The sequence below is a fragment of the Grammomys surdaster genome, unplaced genomic scaffold (assembly GCF_004785775.1).
Source record: "Grammomys surdaster isolate TR1022 unplaced genomic scaffold, NIH_TR_1.0 274, whole genome shotgun sequence".
Taxonomy (NCBI): domain Eukaryota; kingdom Metazoa; phylum Chordata; class Mammalia; order Rodentia; family Muridae; genus Grammomys; species Grammomys surdaster.
In genome coordinates this window covers 115,068-138,579 of record NW_021604715.1, presented here as the reverse complement: position 1 = coordinate 138,579, position 23,512 = coordinate 115,068, and the positions used below count along the sequence as shown (strand labels likewise).

General features: G+C 39.8%; 1 protein-coding gene and 1 pseudogene across 2 annotated transcripts in view; both read right to left on the bottom strand.

Annotated features, from left to right (window-relative positions):
- Window positions 1-23,512, bottom strand: part of LOC114628938 (integrator complex subunit 6-like) — a 52,842-nt gene that overhangs the window by 15,880 nt on the left and 13,450 nt on the right. For both annotated transcript variants that reach the window (XM_028776922.1, XM_028776923.1), the window contains exons 3-9: window positions 12,097-12,246; window positions 11,355-11,444; window positions 10,942-11,125; window positions 10,558-10,686; window positions 8,193-8,356; window positions 6,898-7,050; window positions 3,355-3,487 (exon numbers count right to left, since the gene is read on the bottom strand). In XM_028776922.1, coding sequence (XP_028632755.1) covers window positions 3,355-3,487; window positions 6,898-7,050; window positions 8,193-8,356; window positions 10,558-10,686; window positions 10,942-11,125; window positions 11,355-11,444; window positions 12,097-12,246 — 1,003 coding nt within the window. The remainder of the gene's footprint in view (window positions 1-3,354; window positions 3,488-6,897; window positions 7,051-8,192; window positions 8,357-10,557; window positions 10,687-10,941; window positions 11,126-11,354; window positions 11,445-12,096; window positions 12,247-23,512) is intronic.
- LOC114628961 lies at window positions 18,824-18,917 on the bottom strand (annotated as a pseudogene).

The following is a 23,512-nucleotide window of genomic DNA, read 5'->3' as shown; positions in this document are numbered from 1 at the left end:
GGGAGGGGAGGGGAGGGGAGGGGAGAGGAGAGGAGAGGAGAGGAGAGGAGAGGAGAGGAGAGGAGAGGAGAGGAGAGGAGTAGAGGCTGGCCATGAACAGGTGGAGAGAAGGGGAAGGGGGGAGGGAAGAGGGGACAGAGGTATCAAAAGCAAGAGAACAAGAGAAAGAGAGAAGAGGGGGCAAGCAGCCCCTTTTATAGTGGGCAGGCCTACCTGGCTGCTGTCAGGTAACTGTGGGGAGGAACATACCTGGCTGTAGCCAGGTAACTGTGGGGGTGGAGTTTAGACAGAATGCTAACAGATGCCATGGCATGTGCACGCTCCCAGTCTTGTTTTGGTTTGGTTGTTTTGTTTTGATTTTCGAGACAGAGTTTGTCTGTATAGCCCTGGCTGTCCTGGAACACACTCTGTAGACCAGGCAGGCCTCGAACTCAGAAATATGCCTGTCTCTGCCTCCCAAGTGCTGGGATTAATGGCGTGGGCCACCATTGTCCAGCCCCAGTCTTGTTTTGATGTTTTTTTTTTGAGATAAAGTCTTACTATGTAGCCTAGATAAGGTTTAAATATACCTAGCCAGGCTCGGTTCATTCATCATCCTTCTGCCTCAGCCACTGGATTGCTGGGACTACAGGCATGCACCATCACATCTGGTTCAACAAGGCCCTTGAGCACCATGTGTATCCACAGAACTCAAGGTATTTATGTTAAATATGCAGACATTCCTTATCTTTTAATAGTTAAATACAATTATTTTAGGAATCTAAATATACACATTATACATACTGCATGAAAGCTTCCAAATACCCTCTTTATTTCCTTCCATTGTGAGAAAGAGATTTCTAACGGAATAATTCCAACTGGTCTCCCCAGCCATCAACATCTATCCACCTGCCACACAGACTATAAAGGCAGCATAGTACCAACCATCCTCTACTGTTCCTTTAATCTTCATAAGGTAAACATTTTACTTAAGAGAAAAAAACCACATATATTCTCTACAAATAGGTCTATTCTTTAAGAGGCACTTTGCTTAAGAAAAGTAACTGTATACTTTTTTCTTTATTTCCCTAATAAATTATTTACTCTTGCTGAAACAAATTTCAATAAATTTACAAAGCCATAAAAGCAAGTCTTTTGTTCTTCTCCTATAGGGTAGAAGAAAGAAGAAGAGATCAGAAGCATCCCTGACTGAAGCTCTCAGGCCCTTTACAGACCATTCCCAGCTTAACAGGAAGCAGTGAAACCCTGCTCTACTGTGCTGTTTCTTGAAGACATTTGGCAATTATGTGGACGTCTACAAGAGCTGCAACGGAGGCTCAGTGGGGAGACTTGCTTAGTCTGCTCAAGAATTTGTATTTCATCCCCAACATTAAAAAAAAAACCCTGACAAATAGAATAAATCATTTGGCTGTTAGAGACAGTAAGGATGGAGCTGGAGACAGGGCTGAGTGTCCTTATTTGTCCTTGTATGCCTCCTTCCTTTCCTACAGTGTAACATCCTCCAGCACAGTGCCTATACTTAGCATCAGTGTCTTCTTTATTAATTTAATTTTTTTTACGTATTCACTTTACATCCTGCTCACTGCCTACCTCCCAGTCGTTCCCTCCCACAATCCTTCACCCATTTCTCCTCTGAGTAGGTGCCCCCGACTCCGTCTACCCCTATCCTAGTACTTCAAGACTCTGCCAGACTGGGCACTTCCTCTCTCACTGAGGACAGATGAGGCAGCTCAGCTAGAAGACCATATCCCACATACAAGCAACAGGTTTTGGGACAGCCCCAGCTCCAATTGTTCAGAACACACATGAAGACCAAGCTGCACATCTGCTACATATAAGCAGCAGCGGAACTAGCTCCAGCCTGCGTATGCTCTTTGGCTTATGGCTTAGTCCCTAAGAGCCCCAAAGGTCCAGGTTAGTTGACTCTGTTGGTCTTCCTGTGGAGTTCCTATCCCCTTCAGGGCCTGCAATCCTTCCTCCTGTTCTTCCATAAGAGTATCCAAACTCCAGCCTCTAGCAACAGTGTTTCGTATACAGAAATTTTATTCAGGGAGCAGATCCTACAGTAAATGCTTTTGTTACAAAAATAATTATAAAAAAGGAAACCTTTGAAAGACATGAATAGGGGATGTTTAGAACATAAATTGTAGTGGTGTTTCATTATGTATAGCTTTTTTTATGTTAATCCTAGTGCAATAAAATGGACCAAAAGTAAGTATACTTCTCTAACATTGTTTACTGTCTAAATAGAAATTACACCATTTTCTTTATATTTGTGGAAACTGAGATCATAAAGATATATTTAAGATAGGGGGGAGATTACACAAAATAGAAACATATTTTATTAGTAATCTGAGAAAGATTTATTTGTTTGTATTTATGTGCACGACTGTTTTGCCAACATGTCTGTGCATGATGTTCATGCAGTACTCGCGGAGGCCAGTAGAGGGTGCCATATCCTTGGAACTGGAGTTCTAGGTAGTTAAGCCCGGGAACCTGCATCTTGGGAAAGAGCAGCGAGCCCCCAACCCCTTTATTTGTAATCTTAGTATCCTCTATCGTAGATCAAATATTTTCCACTAGTAGCAACTATTACAAAGAAGACATGTTCAGAGACTGGACTAAAAAATAAAGTAGCTAAAATATACAGACCAACCATGCTGATTAATTTATGATGACCTACTTTTAAATTTCTTACATAGCAACAAAGTACTGCCTTTTAAACACATTGTATATTAATAGTAGTACCATGATCAAATTTTGTAAATGCTTCATCTTTTAAGCAAAACATTTTGAAACTTTCTCTCTCTCTCTCTCTCTCTCTCTCTCTCTCTCTCTCTCTCTCTCACACACACACACACACACACACACACACAAATCCTCAAAACTTTACAAGTAGAAAGATGTCATATAGTATGTATGGTATTACTATAAAACAGATACAGCTATTCAAGTAATTCCTAAAGTTATCTGACATCGACCTATGGCCTTCACAATATGTACACACATAGGCATGTAAACACACACACACACACACACACACACACACACACACTAGTTCTCTAGGGTAGTCAAACTCATCTACAGCTAAGCCAAACATGGTGAAGGGAGGGTGATTAGTAGAGCTTGCACTTTGAAGAACAGCAAACATCAGGTATCTATGTCTTCTATTTGATGTACAAACAAAAAAAAATTGCAAAGAAGAAGCTCTATCTTTCCAAATCTGTTTTGACACAGTTACTTATTCTGGTATTGGTTATTCTCCAATGGAATTTGAAATGCCTATTAATCTTTTATCTACCTAGGACTTCTGCCACATTTTAAAGATGATTAAGAAGCACATATTTTACTCACCTAAAAGAGGAAGTAAAACTGGGTAGTTGTAAGGCATCACAAAGAGGTTTACACAAGTTAAAGTCGTACTAGCTTTTAAATAACCAAATGGATATCCAAGTTCATTGTATTTTGAACTGCTGGTTACAAACACCTAAGAAGAACATGAAGCAATGTACAGTTATGGCAATAAGCATTTTTACATAAAGCCAAACGCACAGCAACACCCCACAGTAACATCTGTGGCACAGCACTTCAAAAAATAGACTAGGTAATTTTGCATACAGCTATGTAAAAATAACGTGCTTAAATATGAATATTCAAAGTGTAGATACTCCATAATTATATTACAAGTGAAACTAGATGATACAGTAACCACTCAGAGATCCCAGGACATATCTGTAAGACCTGGAAATTTGCTTGGTTAATATGATGCTGCTGAGATAGTATTCCAAAAAGAAAGGCCATTTCTATGATTCTGAACTGGTATGTATTCTATCGTCAGCTTCCATACACTTGATATACTGTGCGAGAGTCCTCCAGCCACCATGCTTTATCCGTGTTCCTTGTTTAAATTCTTTGGTCCAAATGAGGACACCAGCGTTAACTTTTAGAGACCTGGTTCTATTCCTTCCCAAAGACCTTTCTTTGGTAGGGTTCCCTTAACAACAGCCATTTACCACACTAGTTCTTCATAATAGCAATATCACCTGAGTTCAGGAAATTCTAAATTTAGTTATTATGGAAATATAAGGTGTGATGGTGCCTGACTTTAATCACAACACTCAGGAGGCAGAGGCAGATGGGTCTCTGTGAGCTTCAGACCAAAGTAGTCTATAGAGTGAGTCCAAGACAGCCAGAGCTATACAGAGAGACCCTGTCTTGATAAACAACAAAACAAACAACCCTCCCATAAAAAAAGAAAAGAAATTTCTCATATGTAATTGATGACTCCATAAAACACAAACAGTGCTAAAAATGATTCTTCTAGATTTTTATTGCAATTCAAACTTTAAACAGGTAACTATAATGAGAAGGATACATCAAGAGAAATTATGTATGTGTGTGCACATGTGTGCACACATGCATGTGTGCATGTGCATGCAGGTGCATATGTATATACAAGTGCACATGCATATACATGTGTATATGCTTAGAGATTAATGTTGAGTGTTGTCTTCGAACACTCTCCACATTACTTTTGAAACATTGTCTCTCACTGAACCTGGAGCTCAACACTTCGGCTACCCTGGCTGGCCAGTGAGCTCTCTCCTGTCTCTACCTCTCCATGCTATAATTAAAGGTATATGTAGTCGATAGGCTTTTTAAAAAAAAACTGGGTAATGGGATTGAACTGAAGTCCTCATGGATGTGGAGCAAATTCTTTATTGACTGAGCCTTCTCCCCAGCTCGATTCAAACACCTTCTCTACTTTGGTTTTGAGGAGTTTCCTGGGTCTTGGTTTACTCTTTTTTTCAGTCACACAAATCAATCAGATCAAGTTACTAAGAGGTCAGGACAAGGATGATGGCATTTGAGATGCTGTGAAGGAGTGGAAAGAAAATTTATTTAAGAAAAAAGGTGAGATGCATAAGTTTATTTGATTTTGTGGTAGAAATTCAAACCCCCTATCATTAAGTTAGACTTCTATTGTCCATGTTTCTAGAACTTTAAGGGTAAACAAGTATATGGCTTGGTGAATATTCCAGAAAAGGAGAGGAGGGAGTTGCTGATCCTGTTCTGTTTCTTGACCTAGGTGTTGTTTACATTACAAGAAACCCAATCATGTGCCTTTCTGGTTTCTTAGCCTGGAGGAGGAAACATTATTCTGACTTCTGACAGAAGAAGGTAATTTTAGCTGTCTGGATATAGAAAAGTACAAATATACAATATGTAATCTTTCTTGTTTGACTTCTGTTCAGTTCCGGAGTTGAAATTTTGTTTCTTAACTCTTTCCATCTGATTTAAGCCTGTTCCTCTTCTTTTGAACTAGCCTTAGCATCTTGAAAGAATTCAAGTAGTGTATATGTACCATGCATCAGTGATTTCACATTTTAGAACAAAACAGATGGGAGTATGAAACTTCCCTGTGTCATTAGAACCCAAAACTTCCTGCCTGCCTGCTATGTGGTCTTATAGTTCAGTAATGGAATACACATACTTATAATGTAAGACTTTTTGCTGTATCCAAATAAAAAGGCTGTGACTCTCAAGCCTAGAATTTAACAAGTCAAATTCCATAGGCAACTCTGCTAAGCAATGGGCAAGTCTTTCTTACTGCAGTTCAGTACTTAGAAAAACCAGTGAATGGTATCTCTGCACTTGCCTCATGTAAGAAAATTCCCAGTCCACACATCACTGGAGCTTGTATTAACAAAACCATATTTTAATCTCATTATACTCATACAGAAGGTTATTTCAGAGTTTCTGGTTCTTGGCCCAAAATATCCAGGGCTTCTTATTTGTCAAGTTCAAAATAAGAGCTGAGAGTCTTGCTCATACCTGAATCGAGTCACACCCTGTAGTTTAATGAGTCTTAACCTGGGGAACAGATATGAACTTGTCTACCTAACCACAAATCCTCGAATACATGACTTCATCAGACTCTACTTCCATAAATGGCAATGTACAGTACATTAATGCTTCCTACCTTCCTAAAATTATTTTCTTGGCTATGTTGTTTATTTTATAGCATTTTTAAAAGACACTATCATTATCAGCAAATTTGAAATATTTTAAAATAATTTTTAAAAGATTTTTAATTTATTCTATTTAAAAGTTTTTTATAGTTTTTTAAAAATTTATTTACTTTTATTTTATGAGTGTTTTGCCTGTATGCATGTATGTATGTATGTATGTATGTATGTATGTATGTATACCACATACATCCCCGATACCCACAAAGGCCAGTAGAGGACATCTGATCCCTGGAACTGGAGTTATAGACAGCTGTGAACTGCCCCATGACGCATCAATACTAAAACTGAATCTGTATCCTCTGCAAGAGCATCTCTTTAGGCCCTATTTTTGTTTTAAATTATGTGTATGTGTGTGGAGGAGTATGTGCATGGAGGCTGGGAGTTACATGATGTGAAGAACAGAACTGAACTTAGGGTCTTTGTAAGATTAGAATGCAGTTTTTAAGGTTCATTTATGTATATCAATGTTCTATTTGTATATATGCCTGTATGACAGAAGAGAGCATCAGATCTCATTACAGACAGTGGTGAGCTACCATGTGGTTGCTGGGAATTGAACTCAGGACCTCTGGATGAGCAGCCAGTGCTCTTAACCACTGAGCCACCTTTCCAGCCATAGCATGCATCTTATGTTTGTTTTCCTGTGTGGCCCTGGCTTTCCTGGAACTTGCTCTGTAGACCAGGCTGGCCTCAGAACTCAGAGATCAGCCTGCCTCTGCCTCCCAAGTGTTGGGATTAAAGGTGTATGCCACCAAGTCTGGTCAGAATGCATTCTTAATCATTGAGCTATCTGTCTAGACCTACCCTCCCCAATGTTGAAACTTTTATAGAGAATTCCTAGATCCCAGAATGATTAGATAAGTACCTGCCAGCAAGTATGAGGAGATTTTCTTTCCAAGATGTACTGAGTTAAGGGAGACGGTTCAAGTTCATATTTGTCAAAGGGAAGTTTATCTATAACCATTGGCTCACAATCGACACAGGAAAACCTCACAACAGGATGTGATGTTCGTGGAGGCTAAAAAGAAAGAGAGAGGAAATATGATTGGATATCAAGCAAGCCCACAATTTTAACCATTCTGAAAGCCCTGTTATATTTTTGTCAAACCATCACTAAGATACAGATTAGTAGTCAAGAGATTTTAGAGCTTTAAGAATCCCCAGTGGCTTCCATGGGGGTGGGGGTTGACTCAAGTTCTTCACCTCTAACCTCTACTTAGCATTAGGACGAGGGAAAATAAGGTAATCCAGAGCTAGAATTTCAGTGAAACATGAACTGTGTTACTTAGGTTAAAGTAACCCTTACATCCATAGGATGGACTCGCACTTTCAAATCCATTTTGTGACCTTTAAGCATTCCCTGAGCTCCAGTCTTCTGTATCTAGGGTAGAAAATTGAGATACCACTGTGCAAGGAAAATCTTGGTCTTTCTCTAATGAAGTAATGGCAGAGCTCAAGCCACTAAGAAGGAAAAGGAAAAGAGCAAAGGTATGGAAGGGCAAGAGACAGTGAGAATGATCTGGGCACAACTTCTGGGGCCTCAAAGGGATTTTACAGCATTGCTCATACCCACAGGTTTGCTTTGAATAGATAAAGCTGAGGGCACTTTTGGTGAGACTTCAAAGGCCTGAATGTTTGGGCCACCACACCAGACCAACAGGGAAGCTATTTTATCACTGGGTATCAGGAGGCAGAAGCAGGAGGATATCTGTGATTTCAAGGCCAACCTGTTCTACAAAGAGAGTTCCAGGATAGCCAGGGCTACACACAGAAACCCTATCTTGAAAGAAAAAACATACATACATACATACATACATACATACATACATACATACATACATGCAAGCAAGCTTTGGTTACACACTCAGACACGCTAAATAAATGTAAAAATAAAAAAATTAAAAGCAGTGCTTTAATATCCACATGGCAAAGGCAACAGTACAAAAGACAAAACGGTATGAAAACATAAAGATGCTTCATTCTCCTCCCCTGCTTTAAGGCACAGAACTAGCCTTTCAAATAAGAGACGCCAACCAAAAGAGAGGGTGTCTGCTTGCCTCAGGCACAGCTTAAAAGCCTTAAAAGTTATTTTTAAAAGCTTCACTGTCATAGAATTAAAAACCCAGTCCAGTGTTTGCCCTTTTAATTTATAACACTTACTAGTGAAGGTAAATTCTGTTCTGGCCAAAATGATTCTGGAATTGGCCAATGTCCAACAGGAACGCCAGTTTTAGAATTGGGTCGTACATAGATGAGTTTATGACAACTATGCCACGGCTGAGCAGCAAATAGGTTGCTTGGCCTGCACGAATCCATCAGTGTGTCTACAAGAGAAAAACGTGGGAGAAGTCATGGCTGCTTTTTACAGTTATTTATCTTTTTCTGCACAATTTTCAGTTTCAGGCAAAGGAAAAATTAAAACCAAAAATATGGTTTATGTAAAATGAAGGATGGAAGAACAGTGACTGCCCAAGGATTTCTGCTTTCCCTCTTGAGACAATTTTAATCTAATTTGCCCTTTAACTCAACACCTCCCACATTCTTAATCTACTATGAGAATATGAAGTTGTGTGGAAAACTAGCACAAAATTAGTTTTATAGTTTGTGTGACTTGGACAAATAAATTAAACACATCATTACCCAATGGTCATTTAAGAGTTCAGTTACCAAATTAGGCAGATGAAATCATTTGTTCCCTGGATAGTCTTTACGTTTTGGGGATCTGGCAAAATAGATTATAAATTCCATTTACATTTTTGCTTTACAGCCAATGACCTCAAAAGCAAAACATACACACTCCAAATTCACTTGAAGAGAGAGGACATCTCTGTGACATAATCTGTGTATATATAGGGACAGGGAATGTAAAGCAAATGTCTCAAGATTGTTGTGGAAGAATTTACCCCATTTTTTTCCATACACCATTAAAATTCTTTGTAATCTGGCCACTGTATATAATGCATAGCAATATATCACTAGTGCATTTTAATTATTTAAATTAAGCTTACTTCTTTTGCCTGTCCCAAACAAAAACAAAAACCCCTTTATGCCATGATTTGTAGTCTAAATTATAAGTAGGAAGGATATTTTAGTGTCATTTTTCTTGATTTACTTATTTTGGTATTATTTTCAACAAGTCATTACTTCAGGCCAGGAGACTTTTCAGTAACTCACAGGCTCCCTCTGAAGTTGGGCTCACACTATTGGGATGCCTGCCTTTCTGAGCTAAATATTAGTCACTTTTATCAGATTCTTCAAGATTAAAAGAACTCTGGATAAAGAGAAAAAAATGGAGCTGGAAAGAATATCTGAGCTATTTATATGACAGCAAATCCAACTAGTATTTCCATCTGGAACTTTCCAATTCATGATAAGGTAGCAAACACAAAATTATGGGCTGGGCAGTCAGTTGCTAACATACCTTTCATATATTGTTTATTTAAATTATGCTATGAAGCCCCAGTCTTCTTTGGCAGATATTCTTAACTTAGAAATCCAAGAAATTTCAGAAATTAGGCATAAAACTATGTGTGTGACTTAAGTCCTTTTCTGCAGGCAAAGGAATCTCTATTTTGTGATAATTTCTCAAAGGGATACAAGAGCCAAAGAGTAAAATAAGTAAAGAAACACAAGATCCATTGCTTTTGACAAAAAATGTATCACTTTCTGCCATGTATAGTGGGTCCCTTTGGCCTCACCAAAGGGAGTCAGCTCAAACAAAACACCATGGTGAAATCTCAGTCTCTCTCCCTGTCCCTGTCCCCATTCCCCTTTCCCTCCCCACCCCACCCCCCACCCCTGTGTCTATGCACACAGGCATGCTGAGAGAAAGGAGAAGCTAAACCAGAAACAGAGCTTTAAGGAAATCTTGCACTGTGTTACTAAGGTGTAACTCAGTCCCCCTGATCCCTTTGAAACCCATTCAGAAACATCCACTTGACAGGCCATCTGGAGATTCAATATGGTTTAAGCTCCTTATGCAAAATTAGCTATGGCTTCTGTATTTGTAGATGTCAAAACTTACTGCAGTTAAAGAATGGTCAAGAAAACACCAAGAAGTGACCTTACAGAATACTGTAACTTCCTGAATAAACATTCACTCTCTTTTCCTATGGGGTGGTTAGCAACACAGATTTTCATAACGATAGTTTAGCATAGTTGGTCATCACAAGCTCCAAATGAGATCCACTTACTCAAGTGCTACACTGTAGTGGATATCCAAATATTTTGGGAGCAGAGAGAAGGAATGAATGAGTGTCATCCAGAAACTAGGGTCAGAGAAAGCAGAAATTTTCTCAGGGAAATGTTTGACATGAAATGAAGGTTACTAGAATTTAGCCACCTGACACGTGCATGGGCAGTGGTCATACATTAGTTGTTTGGATGGATGCTCTCGATGACTGAAATGCATACGGTACTGAAGATTCTACCGCATGATTGATGTCTTTTCAATCTCAGATAATTCTCACACACAGTATTTATGGTTTTAAAAAGCTGTTGCTTTAAAAGAAAACGATTACTATACCTTCTCCAACAGGAAGTGGATCCGGTCCTGTTTTTTCAAAATTAATAACTACACCACTCTGTACTTTTTGAACTAGTGATTCTAAACACTGATTTAACATTCTTTGCGTTCTCACACAGTAGGAGCGACCTATGCCAGGGAGAAAAAGAAAGAGCTCACCATTTGATCAAACCAAATACTGGTTCCCAACATAAGCATTTGAAACCCCCAATCCAATTTAGAATCATCATAACTGCAGTAGCAGGAAAGTGGTCTGAACTTATACAGCAGAGATTACAGATTCCGGAGGCAAGCAAGCAAAGGCTAGCTAGGGCATTTAGTAAGAAAGAACTCTACGTTCCTACCCACAGTTCTTCCTTCAGAGATACGACACAACACTAGTACCTCCTGTGACCTCACACATCTGTGTGATGGCCGATTCATCACTTGGAACACTCCCTAGCTGCTCTGGTTCAGTAGAAGCCACTCCAGGTAAACGCAACACCAGGGCAAATAACCTCTGATCCCAACGAAAAGGTTCTTTGGTTAGTTCACTTCCAGGCAGAGGAGAATTCAAAGGAAGATGAAGCTGACAAGGCAAAATTTGAAAAGGTTCAATATAGCAACCCACATCAAAATAAAGAACGAGTTAACGGGTTCGCTTCGCTTTCATGGAATTCTGCAGAACTAAGCCATGTCTCAAGGATTACCAAGATAGATTGCTGCATGCGTTATTCTTAACTAGAAATACATGCCTCCCACAAAAATAGCTGTATGTTCTCTGCTATTTAAATGAAATTCAAAAAATTATATCTCACCTCTTCTTGAACACTAGCAGTACTTGTTAACTTGTTTCCATCTGTGATGGTAATTAAAATAGACGGCTCTAAAAAAAATGGATTTCTCCCCTAAAATATATGTAAAAAAAAACCATTAGAGCTGTATAAAGTAAGATAATTGCTCTTACACTTCTACATCTGCCTGACCAATGATCCCTCAAACATGATCAAGTTTTCCTTGGTATACAAGAACTAAAAGCCTCACCCATACTCATGAACTAGTTCGCCTGAGTTAACATCCTGGCACAGATTGGGGGACTCTGTAGCATATGCTTTGTAGCTTGGACAATGTCACTGGGAATACTGAGCATAGTGTCCAGGATAGAAAAGGACAATGGTATCAGGAGCAAGTGCTTCTCTGCCCTCTCCCTTTTTCTAGAGCATAAAAAAATTAGATTTGGGGAAGGAGAGAGAAGAAAGGACACAGAAGATTTCTCTCCAACTGTCTTCCAACATTTTACAGTACCTTTTTCATTATATTGCCAAATTTCTGATGATTAGATGATAGGAATTTCATTTACAACATAAACCATTGATTGATGAATTGATATATAAGAACCAAAGATGTTGGGTCTATTAAATGTTTTTATGAAGTGTGCATCTAAAAGGCACGTGTACTTCTTTTTGCTTGATACTACAGGTGCCACAAATCTTGCCCAATTTTGCACTCTTACCCCAAGTCATCAAAATAAATTAACTATATTCACTCAAAAGTTGTTACCTGTCCATAATTGTCTATTCCAGATATTAGTCTATTGAGATTTAACAAATCAAAGGAGGATCTTAGAGCCTGACCAAGAGTAGTCAGTCCAGAAGCCTGGAGATTTTTCAATTCGTTCATGAATGTGGCATGATTTTCCTTCCAACCAGCCTGAAAAGCAAACATTGACAAAGAAATTCTCAATTATACAATGAATAATATAGAGGACAAATACACACTAAATAATAACACAGTATCGAAAGTCTGACAAATTAATCCCTCTTTAAACTAATTCCACTCTATATCTTGACTGTTCAAGTGGAACCAAAGCAAGCAGTTACTTTTAAAAAGTTTTGCCAGCTTAAATGATTAAAGACAAAGAAGGCAAGCAAACAACACAATCATTAATACAGCAGGCAGGAGGGCTTTGTTTCAAGAAGGTATTCTATACTCAGACTCAACCAAACCTACTCACACACGCAGGCTCCCTCAGCTTACTAGTGGAGTGATGTGAGAGTAAACTCTGTGTGTGTGTGTGTGTGTGTGTGTGTGTCTGTGTCTGTGTGTCTGTGTGTGTGTGTGTGTGTATAATTTTGAAAATGCACTGTCCTGGATATAGAAAAAGGCTACTGAATGAGTTACATGAATTTTGATACTCAAGAGTCTTCTTGTGCAATAGTTTCACTTTTAAATGACAATAAAGAATTATACACATAGTGGGACTGGGGAGATGGCACAGTGGAGAAAAGCACCTGCTGATCTTGCAGAGGACTCAGGTTTAGCTCTCAGTATATATATTGGGTGGCTCACAACTGCCCCATAACTCCAGTTCTTAGACACCAACACCTTCTTCCGGTCTCTGGGACACCTGAACACATGTGGTGCATATACAGACAAGCAAGCACACATATATACACATAGCTAACATAAATAGATGATAGATGGATGGATAGATGATAGATAGATAGATAGATAGATAGATAGATAGATAGACAGACAGACAGACAGACAGACAGATGAAGCAGAACCCTATTTATTTGGAGACAATCCTATTGGCACTATTAAAGCTTCAGAAGGTCCCAAATCTAGAATAAGAAGAAAAAGAAAAGGTTTTGCAATGAGGTAACAGTTTCTGGGCACCCCCAGAGGCTATAAATAGCAGCAAAGAATCAAAAAACTCAAGGTTAACAGCCAACCGTTGCTGTGATTGACTAGTTTGTAGAATTGGAGGAAGGAGAAAATCATGCTGCCTGGTCAGGAGTGACTCTAAAACCCAAGCGACATGAGACACAAGAAGAGAAATCCAAAGATGATGGGAGCTTTCAGGAAGTCACAGAGGAGTGAGCATGCCAGAAAGGTGAATGCAGAAAGCACAGCGTGGCAATGTGGAAGACTGAAGCATCAGTCTCTTGAGCCTGGAGGACAGAGAGAACAAAGATAACAGATTGAACATTGAAGGTACACCACTCAGGGCAGTGCAGCTGGAAGCAGAAAGAACAAGTAATACAGATATGAGTTCAGTAATCTAATATTTCATGTTTTGCTAAAGTCATAATGGTCATTATCAATACAACTACAACAAATAGTATTCTAGTTTCATGGTCTCTCAAATAAACAATAAGACACAAAAGAACAAATGACCTGTGTGGAGATGAAGGGACATTAGAACAAGCCTGAAGATGACACATCTCATTGATGTAAGAAGTAGAAAGAGAACAGTTCCTAAAAGGATGAGTCTTACTGGAGAACCACTAATAATATTATTATTGCTCTGGATATAAGGCAGAAGTCAAGGCTAATGGGATAATTTGGGCTCTGACTATTAAATGCTTTGTACAGCACACTCATAAGTTTGGATCGTATCTGCAGCCCTGGGAAGAACTCGGTGTTCTTTTTAATTAGGGGAGCAGTGTGATCAGATCTGCATTTTAGTAAGATGGTTCTGCTAGGAGCTGGAGACTAAATTGAGGGGTGGAGGGCAGACTGAAGCTCAAGGCAGGAAAACTGGTTTGGAGACTGTTGCAATAACTAAGAGGAAAGTGATGAAAGCCCGAACTGGGGCGGCAAGGATGAGAGCCTATTGCAGACTAGTGAAGTATTTCAGAAGGTGGACTTGTACGGATTTGGCACTTTGTTTAGCGGAATGAGTGAGGGAGAAGGGGTTCATGCATTAGGTCTGGGTTTCTGGCTTGGGAAACTTATGAATGATGGGATCCTTCATTCAGCAATGTTAGATTCACGATATAAACTTACATTGACATTCATATTAAGTGTTGAACTCCCAAAGGGCCACAGGCCAGGCCAGGGTATGACTAAAGAGAAATGAGTGTACTATTTGGAAATCATTTTAAAAACTCATCAACATGGTTAAACGTGGTGACACGATTATCTGAGAGGAGTAGCAGTGAGATCTAATGTTGAGAGTACAGCAGAAGCCGGAGGCCTTGAATCAGGCCAATCATTCACTGCAATGAACATTTGCAAGTGAAGCCGTTCTGGCAAAAGGGTATAAAGTAGGACACACTGCAGCTTCCGTGGCGAGATGTTTTCTTTTTCTTTTCTTTTCTTTTTTATTGTATTTATTTTAACATTTATTTTGTTTTCTTTGGGGGAAGTTGAAAGGGTAACCGGTGGCTACGGAGATGAGTGGGATGGGATTCAGGTGCATGATGTGAACTTCACAAAGAATCAAAAAGGGTTTAAAAATTTAAAGAACAATCTAAATAGTTGTTTAAAATGTGGTAGCACCTTCTTTGTAAACCCAGCACTCATACGGTAGAGACAGCCCAGCCTGGCTCCAAAGGAAACTGAAGGCCAGCCTCACCTCTATCACAAAACGAGGGGGCAAGATGGCTCAGAGAGTGAAAGTGTGTGCCATCAAGCCTGGGATCCACAATAGAGAGAGAACTGACTGCCGTAACTTGTCCTCTGACCTGAATATGTGTGCCATGGCACACATGACTACATGCATACACACAGATGCACATACACACAAGTGGATAAATAAATTGACCTGACTTCGATCCCTAAGATCCATGTAGTAAAAAGAGAAAGACACTTCCTAAAAGTTGTCCTCTGACCTCCACAGTGCTCTGGGGCATGCTTGCACCCACCACATGCACACAGCAAATACATAAATAAACCAATGAATACTCATAATGTTTAATGGACAACTGAGCATGGTGGTGTACAGCTGTAAGCCAGCACTTAGAAAACGGAGGTGCAGCACACTGGTAGTGTTTGCCTAGCATGCACTAAGGCACTGGGTCAGAGAGAGCTAACTCACTGGTGTTCAAAAGACTCTGTGCATCCTGGTTTTTAATCAGGCTTAATCATCAATTTGTCAGGACACTTACTTCTTAAAATGTCCCTCAATAGCACAGCTTGAAAGCATTTTACAAATGGTTTCAACGTCTGAATATCTAACATCTGCTTTTAGGTAAATTCTTAACCTTTATATTGAATTGGACAACATGAAAAAGTTTTAATGTCATTCTATACTTGAGTACCACCAAGCGTTGAAAGCAATGGTTTTCTTCATAGCAGCCTGGATCCTATTTCAAGAAAAAGAAATTAATGACCCTATTTCCTTTTCCATAAGGAAAAAGGACTGGGAGATAGAATTAAGAAAAAAAAAACATTATAGAACCAGCCAGGCAATGGTGGTGTATGTCTTTAATCTCAGCACTTGGGAGGCAGAGGCAGGTGGATCTCTGAGTTCAAGGTCAGCCTGGTCTACAGAGTGAGTTCCAGGACAGCCAGGACCACACAGAGAAACCCTGTCTCACCCTCCCCCCAAATAAAATTAGGAAACCTAATTAATGTAACTAATTTCTTCCTAAAAAACCATTATGATGAAAGTAGGCAAAAGGACATGTTAATATTTTCCATTCATTGTGTGAGGTTGCAGTTTTCAGTTCAATTCAGGACAGCTAATGTGCTTTCCCTTTTTTGAAGGACAGATATTCAAACCCTAGTCTCCTAAGGTTGAATCCTAAGCACACACTCTACCATTGAGCTACAGTCCCAACCACTAATGCAGAAGAGTTTCTTTTATCTGGACTGGGGACTGACTTCTGGCCTCATGGCAAGTATTATACCACCGAGCGCGGTACCCCCCCCAACCAGGCATTTCTTTCAAATTACTCTACTTCCAAGACATTCTACTCTCCTATGAGATAATATCTTCCATATGTTCCTGCAGAATTACACTTATAAAGTATGTTCACACTTCATAGTGGCTTAGAATAACCCAACCATTCTATTTTGTTTGAACAATCAAAGAAGAAGGAAGATTTGGTTCTTTTGTGTGTGTGTGTGTGTGTGTGTGTGTGTGTAAGTGACAGTAATAACAAGTAGAACAACATGTGACTATTGAACACTTGAAATGTGGGTAGTCAAAATGAAGATGTGATACAAAGACAGAATACATAGAGACTTTTTTCCCCGTGGTGCTGAGGACAAAACCTAGGGCTCTTCCCACTGGAGGCAAGGACTCTACCACAGAATTACTTCCTTAGCTCTACATACAAGAGTTTGAGACTCCTCCCTCAAATAGCATATAAAATTTCGCTATTTGTTTTATATTGATTATACTTAAATGATACTCTGTGAGACATAGTCAGTGAAAATAAACTAATAAGGGGCTAGAGAAGTGACTGAGCGGTTAGAATCACATACTGGCTTTGTAGAGGATACAAGTTGGATTCAACACCAGTGCAGGGTGGCTCACAACTACCTTTAACTCCAGCTCCAGGGGATCCTAGTCATCTGCCTCTGAGGGCTTATGCACTCACGTGCACATACCCACATATATGGAATTAAAGAATAAAATAAATCTTTAAAAAACATATTAGAGAAAGTAGTCGGACATAGTATAATATACAGTCCAGGGAAACTCCTGCTCCTTCTGCCTCAGTCTCTTAAGTGCTAGGACTAAATGCCTGTGCATTCACACGACTGTTTTTTAAAGCGTTGCTACTTGAATATTTGAAATTGCGTATGACAGACATTGTATTATTTCTTTCTCACTGAATCTGCTAAGGACACGGAGGTCAGGCATGAGGGTTGGCCTTTGAGGGAGCAGACAATGGAGTCATTAGAGATTTCAGGGCCAGGGGAAACAAGATAAAACAATGCCTCTGAAAGATCAGTCTGGTAGAAACAACCAAAACAGACCAGAGGAAGGAAAACAGTAGTCAGAAAAAGAAACTATATAGTAATCCAGGATTGGGGCAGTCGGGACCAGAATAGGGACAGGATGAAGGCAGAGTAAACTGAAAAAAACATTTGAAGTGCACAAGCTATGACTCGGAATGGAGGACAGGCTTAAAAGGGGAAGGTAAGATAAGAGATCTAGAGAAGGGAGGTTTAGGGCAAAGAAGTAACACCCGGGATGAGCAAAGTCCGAAAGGAAGCATTTGTTAACTTTGCAGGTCAAACTGGAAAGGTGTCTCAGTAATGAGAATGGTGAAAATGGCCGACAGTATTTACCAGTGCTCATTCACAGAGAACTCGCCTATGGCAATGCAGAATCTAAGATATATCATTCTCGTCTCAGCCTCGGAATCAGAAGCTCACAGGAGGGCGCTACTATTGTTACATCCATTTTCTAGATAAAGACACTGAGGTATATCAAGGCCGAGCCAGGATCTTGAAGGAAGGGAGCCTAATCTTAGGGCATGTCCCTCTCACTAAAAGCACTTCACTGTCCACTCTTGCACATGCTCTCTGAGTGACCTCAAACACATGCTGTTAGATTAATGTCTAAGGTCAAAGTTAGTAGAGTTTTCGAATTCCATGTTACTTAGCCTGCCTATTTTCCCTGATGGCTAAGTTCAGGACTCTTAGGGTTTGGGCAGTAAATTCAAAATTATATGACCCTGGTCTAGTCCTGGCTGTCACCAACCAACCTGGCACAGTCCAAAATAAATGTCTGGGGAACTATTTCCTCATCTGAGAAATGAAAGAGCTATAAAACTAACCCTAAGCCAGGCATGATAGCACATGCCTTTAACCCCGGTGCTCGAAGGGAAGAGGCAAACAGATCAATGTGACTTTGTAGCCAGACAGGGCTACATAGAGAGTTACAGGCTAGCCAGGGATACACAGAGACTCTGTCCAAAAACAAACAAACAAACAAAAAACAAAACTCTTAACATCTTAACATCCCTTCTAATTTTCATATCCCATAATTCTACACCCCATAACAATCTTTATAGAAACATTTACTTACCCTATAATTTTATGTTTTATAATAGTCATTCAAGTAAAACCGACCTACAGAAGGAAAACATCTACTGCCTTATAAAGTATGTTAATTTAGGCGTACTTTAAATTTGCATAGCCAACTGAAAATATCATTTCGTATCAACAGAAGAACATAGGGCTTTTAGCAGATCGGTGACCCACTTCTCTGCCTAACTGGCCACTAGCTACTTACTCCTCAGTTATACCAGTACATATTAGAGACTCTCCTCAGAGGTGGGAAACCTACAATGAAGGTTTCTTACTACTACCACCTGTATCTTCTAACCTAACTGCCAAATTTCGAACCAAGCAGCCAGCACTGTCCTTCCCAGACAGTTGCTAAAGCCCCTTTGAATTGCCTGCTTTGTCCTCTGAACTATAGTACTTATGAGGTAGTCCTGTTCTTTTTTTCATCCACTCAATCAAAACTTATTTATTTACTAATCAATGGTTAATAACGATTAAAGCCGAGCACAAAGGCACATATATACATTACCAAAAAATTATGGAATGCTTCACGAATTTGCATGTAATCCTTGTGCAGGGGCTCTGTATCGTTCCCATTTTAGTATATGTGCTGCTGAAGCCAGCACAGTCCTGTTCTGAAACAGATCAACACACATCTAGATTGGATCCTTAGTCAAGCTTTCATCGGGAAGAAAGGTGTTACTTAGAACTCTGAGCTGACTGTCACAGTTGATGCCTGTAATCCCTGCTCTCGGGAAAGCTGAGGCAGGAGGACAGTGAGTTGGAGGCAAGCCAAACCTTGTCTCAAAAACAAACAACAAAAAGGACTCTAGCTGGTTTTTGTGTCTATTTCTCCACTATTTTCAAATGGATGAAAAGGAGAGTTTAGCAGCCCCTAATCTCAGCATCTTGAACATCATCCCACTTCCCAGAGACCACATCTCTGATGTAGGGTTTTTCTTAATTTTTTTAATAGAGGAACTCTGCCCTCTATTAAACCTTGGCAGGAAGTCTAAGCAAGTAAAGGAGATAGAAGATCCATGGCTCTCGAAGGGGAAGGATGTGGAACCGCTGCTAGAGCCCTTTCTGCTCCAGCTCAAAAGGTCGTTTGTAATCCTTTTCCAAAATATTAGTGACCTTGCTTGACTTAAGATGATTCAAACGTTTAATAAACACAGTATTATTAACATCCCCATCCAAAGTCATGCATAAAGGTATTTAGGACAGCTGCACCTAAATGTCCATGGAGGAAGTGTCCCTTACAAACTATATGTAAATTGAGTATTTATAAGCAGAAAAAATAGATGATTGAAAATCTCTAGCATGGTTAGCTAGCAGTGGATCTTTTCAAAGAGCAAAAAATGAAAAATAAAAACAAATCATTACATGCTATGGATTGCCATAACCCAGACTCTCTTACACAGCAGTCAGTGACCTCTCTGGAATAGCAGAGCTTCCAACATCCCCAATTTAGTGCTGAGCCACTGCACTGCCTCATTTGGGAGCACAGTTGACATTCTCCTGATAGCCGTATAATCCAAGTCATCCCAGCTGAGGAGAGCCCTTCATAGCGACTGAATAACAAGGGCTGCTGTTGACATCAGGGAGACAATACATGTTGCTTTCCCTCCTCAACGCACATTTTGTTTTGCATGAAAGGAAATGAAATCAGCCTGATATTATTTGTTCTTCATAAGCCTATGCTAAAGGGCTAATCTCGACCTTGAGCTTCTTTGTAGATAGTTACAAACTAGATGATTAACGGATTTGAGCATTTTCCCAGATGTCCCAAGTTAAAGTCTAAATATAGCAGGGCCATCAATTCTCTTGTTGAAGGATAAACAGTTTTCCTTTTTCCATCTGCTCTCCATAAGTTTAGGGAAAGCTTTCTCTGCAGCAACCCAGACCATTGGAATAAAGCAATTTCAACAGTATTTTTTAACCAGTTTACTTTCTTCTTCAATTTGACACTGTTCGTCTTTGTCATCAAGAACTGGGTCTGTGTCAGTAAACAGATGAGCAAGATGGAATGATGTAACAAAAATATGCCCAGCTTTTCCAATCAACTCTGTCTCTCCAGAAGACAAATGACTTTTCTCTTGGTCCTTGCCCTTAGCTTTATGCCAAATATTTGTGCAACTTTCAATGTCAAGAATTCCCTCCTTGCCATTAAAATGGATTCCACTTTTATTCTCCACCAATTCTCACCCCTAAATTTGGGGGCTTGTTTATTTTGTTTCTTTGTTTGGAGGTTTAAAAAAAAACTGACTTGTGTCAGGCAGTGATGGTGCACACCTTTAATCTCAGCACTTGGGAGACAGAGACAGGCGGATTTCTGAGTTCGAGGCCAGCCTGGTCTACAGAGTGAGTTCCAGGACAGCCAGGGCTACACAGAGAAACTCTGTCTCAAAAAAAAAAAAAAAAAAAGAAATCAAAAACAAAAACAAAAAACCTGACTTGTTTTATCTTATGTGTTTATGTGTACCTCATGCACACCTGGTGCCCAGGGAGTCCAGAAGAAGCCATTGGATCCCTAGAACTGTACTTACAGATGGTCATGAGCTGTCATGTAGGTGCTGGGAACTGAATTCCAGTCCTCTGCAAAAGCATCGAGTGCTCTTAAATTGTTAAGCCATCTCTCCAGCCCCACCTTTAGCTTTTATTTCAGGTAGACTCTCTTTCTGTAGCCCAAACCACCCTGGAACTCAATATATAGACTGTCCTGGTCCTAAACTCATGACAGTTCTCCTGCCTCACCTTCCAAAGTGCTGAGTATATGGACATGAGCCACCACACCCAGGTCTATAGAGTTGTATCAGTAATAGAACACTGTGACAGATGAAATCACTAAAATATCCATTCAAATTGTTTGTCTCTAATTTACCTATGAAGGGAGGTACTAACATTAGGAAGTACACATTGAGAAGATGCTGTTGCATTACAGAAATGAAACGGTTGCTTTGTGTACCTACCCTCTCCTATTTCCCCCAACATGGAAATTTTTAACTTGGTTTCCTTTGTGAAGATTTTCACTTTTTTCCCCTTATTTTATTTTATTGAGATATAGCCCTGGCCTGCTAGAAACTGCTATGTAGAAAAGGTTAATGTCAATCTCACAGAGAAGCATCCCCTGGCTTTTGCATTTGACTAAAGGTACTGCTACACACCCTTAGGAGGCTCAACAGATGCCTTTGGTTCATCTTTTAATTAGTATAGCTCTTTCTTACAACACACTTGTTTAAGGAATGAGTGCTTTCTCTGATTGCTTTTTGTTTGAGTTACTCCTTGAGGGCCCTTGTGTCTTAAATTTGCTAAAATATGCAAAGTCCACTCTCATTCACTAAAGAATTTCTCCACAGGCTGACAAGGAATGCTACCGTTCCATCCCAGTGCTTCAGGAAGTAGTACTGAACAAGACTGTCTCTTATATTAAAACAAAAAAAAAAACCAAAAACAAAATCCACTTTATTAAAAAGTGTTTCCCTTTTAAATTACTACAAAAAACGTATTTATCACTCTATGGCATGTCGAAATGTTTTCCAAAGGACTGACAAAGACTCACAGGATTACATGTGTTAAGCGAACTGAGCAAAACACAAACAAGTCAGTGGAAAGTAACGTAAGAGCAGACGAAATTTGATCTGCAGCAGTGAGTGGCTAGGTACATGTAGAAACTAATAGTTTAGAAACTTTCATCTTCTGCCTGAGTCTACCGTACTGCTATAGATAATGGAACAAAACTTAAATATATATGTTTAAAACAAAACAAAACAAAAAACAGAAGTAGTTCGGTGGTAGCAAGCTCGAGGCCTGAACCAGGTCTCCCAACAGTAACTGTTACAAAAAAAAAAAAAAAGCAGCACTTTTGGAGGCCTGAAAATGGTTTGGTGGCTAAGAGCACTCATAGCTCTTCAAGGGGACTTGAATTTGGTCCTCAGCACCCAGCCACATCAGGTGCCTCTCAGCCATTTGTAATCGCAGCTTCAGGGGCTCCTACAGCCTCCTTTGGCCTCTGTGCATGCACACGCAGACACACATACACATAAATAACTGAACAAATATTGTTAAAAGCTACTGGGCAGATTTTTGTTTTCAATATTAGTTTCTAAGATGAGACTTTTTTTTTGAGGAGTCTCACTATATATAGCCCAAGCTAGCTTCAAACTCACTAGCCTTATGCCTTTGCCTTCTGACTGCTAGGAATCCAAGTATGTGACATCTAGCCTAGATGTCGTGAGACATTTTTATGGACACATATACAAGATAAAAATTCACACTTGGTCAGGTATGACACTAAGCAATGCAAACAGGATGGTCATTTATGACTTTCTAATATCACAGAGCATCTCTTCCCAGGGGATTAATTCCTTTTAAAAAATTATCTCAAGAAAAGTCTTGAGTTGATTTGCACAAAATAAAAGTAGCATTCATTCACTGTTGAAAATTCACACATAAAAAGAAAGCTAGTCTGTCCTCTCAACCTTCAGCACCTCGATTCTGAAGTAATCATTGACAGACGACTTAGGAAAAACAAGCGTAGCAGCAAACAGAAGCACTATAAAGTGGGGTGCCACTTACCAACTTGAGCAAGCTATTTTCTGAAACTTCAAGTAATTTTTAAATCACACTGAATTCCATTCCTCAATTATTCCGCTTCCTGCCTTTCAGCCCTATAGCTTTCTCCTATCCCCTTTCAGAAAGGAACTGTGGACATAATCCAGTCTGATCCTGTCATTTACCAGATAAGGAAACTCACACCATAAAAGGTTCAGTGACTTGCTCAGGGGTCATGGGTGTAATTGGGAACAGACTCATGTTAAAAACCTAGGTCTCCTGCCTTCTACTGCAGGCGCAACATGCAGGAAGCCATGGCAGTGGAAGGCTCATTTTGCAGATAGGATGCACTATGCTCAGGTTTTGAATCTACTTTTAACATATAGCCTAAAAGCATCACTTTGAAACGAAGTTCACACGGGACATAATGGTGCCGGCCATTAATCCCAGAACTTGGGAGGCAGAGGCAGGTGGATTGTGTGGATTCCAGGCTAGCCTGGTCTACAGAACAAGTTCCACAACAGCTACAGGCTACATAGAGAAACCCTGTCTGAAGGAGAGCGAGAGAGTGCGAGAGAGAGCGAGAGAGAGCGAGAGAGAGAAAGAGAGAGAGAGAGAGAGAGAGAGAGAGAGAGAGAGAGAGAGAGAGAGAGGAAGGGGGAGGGGA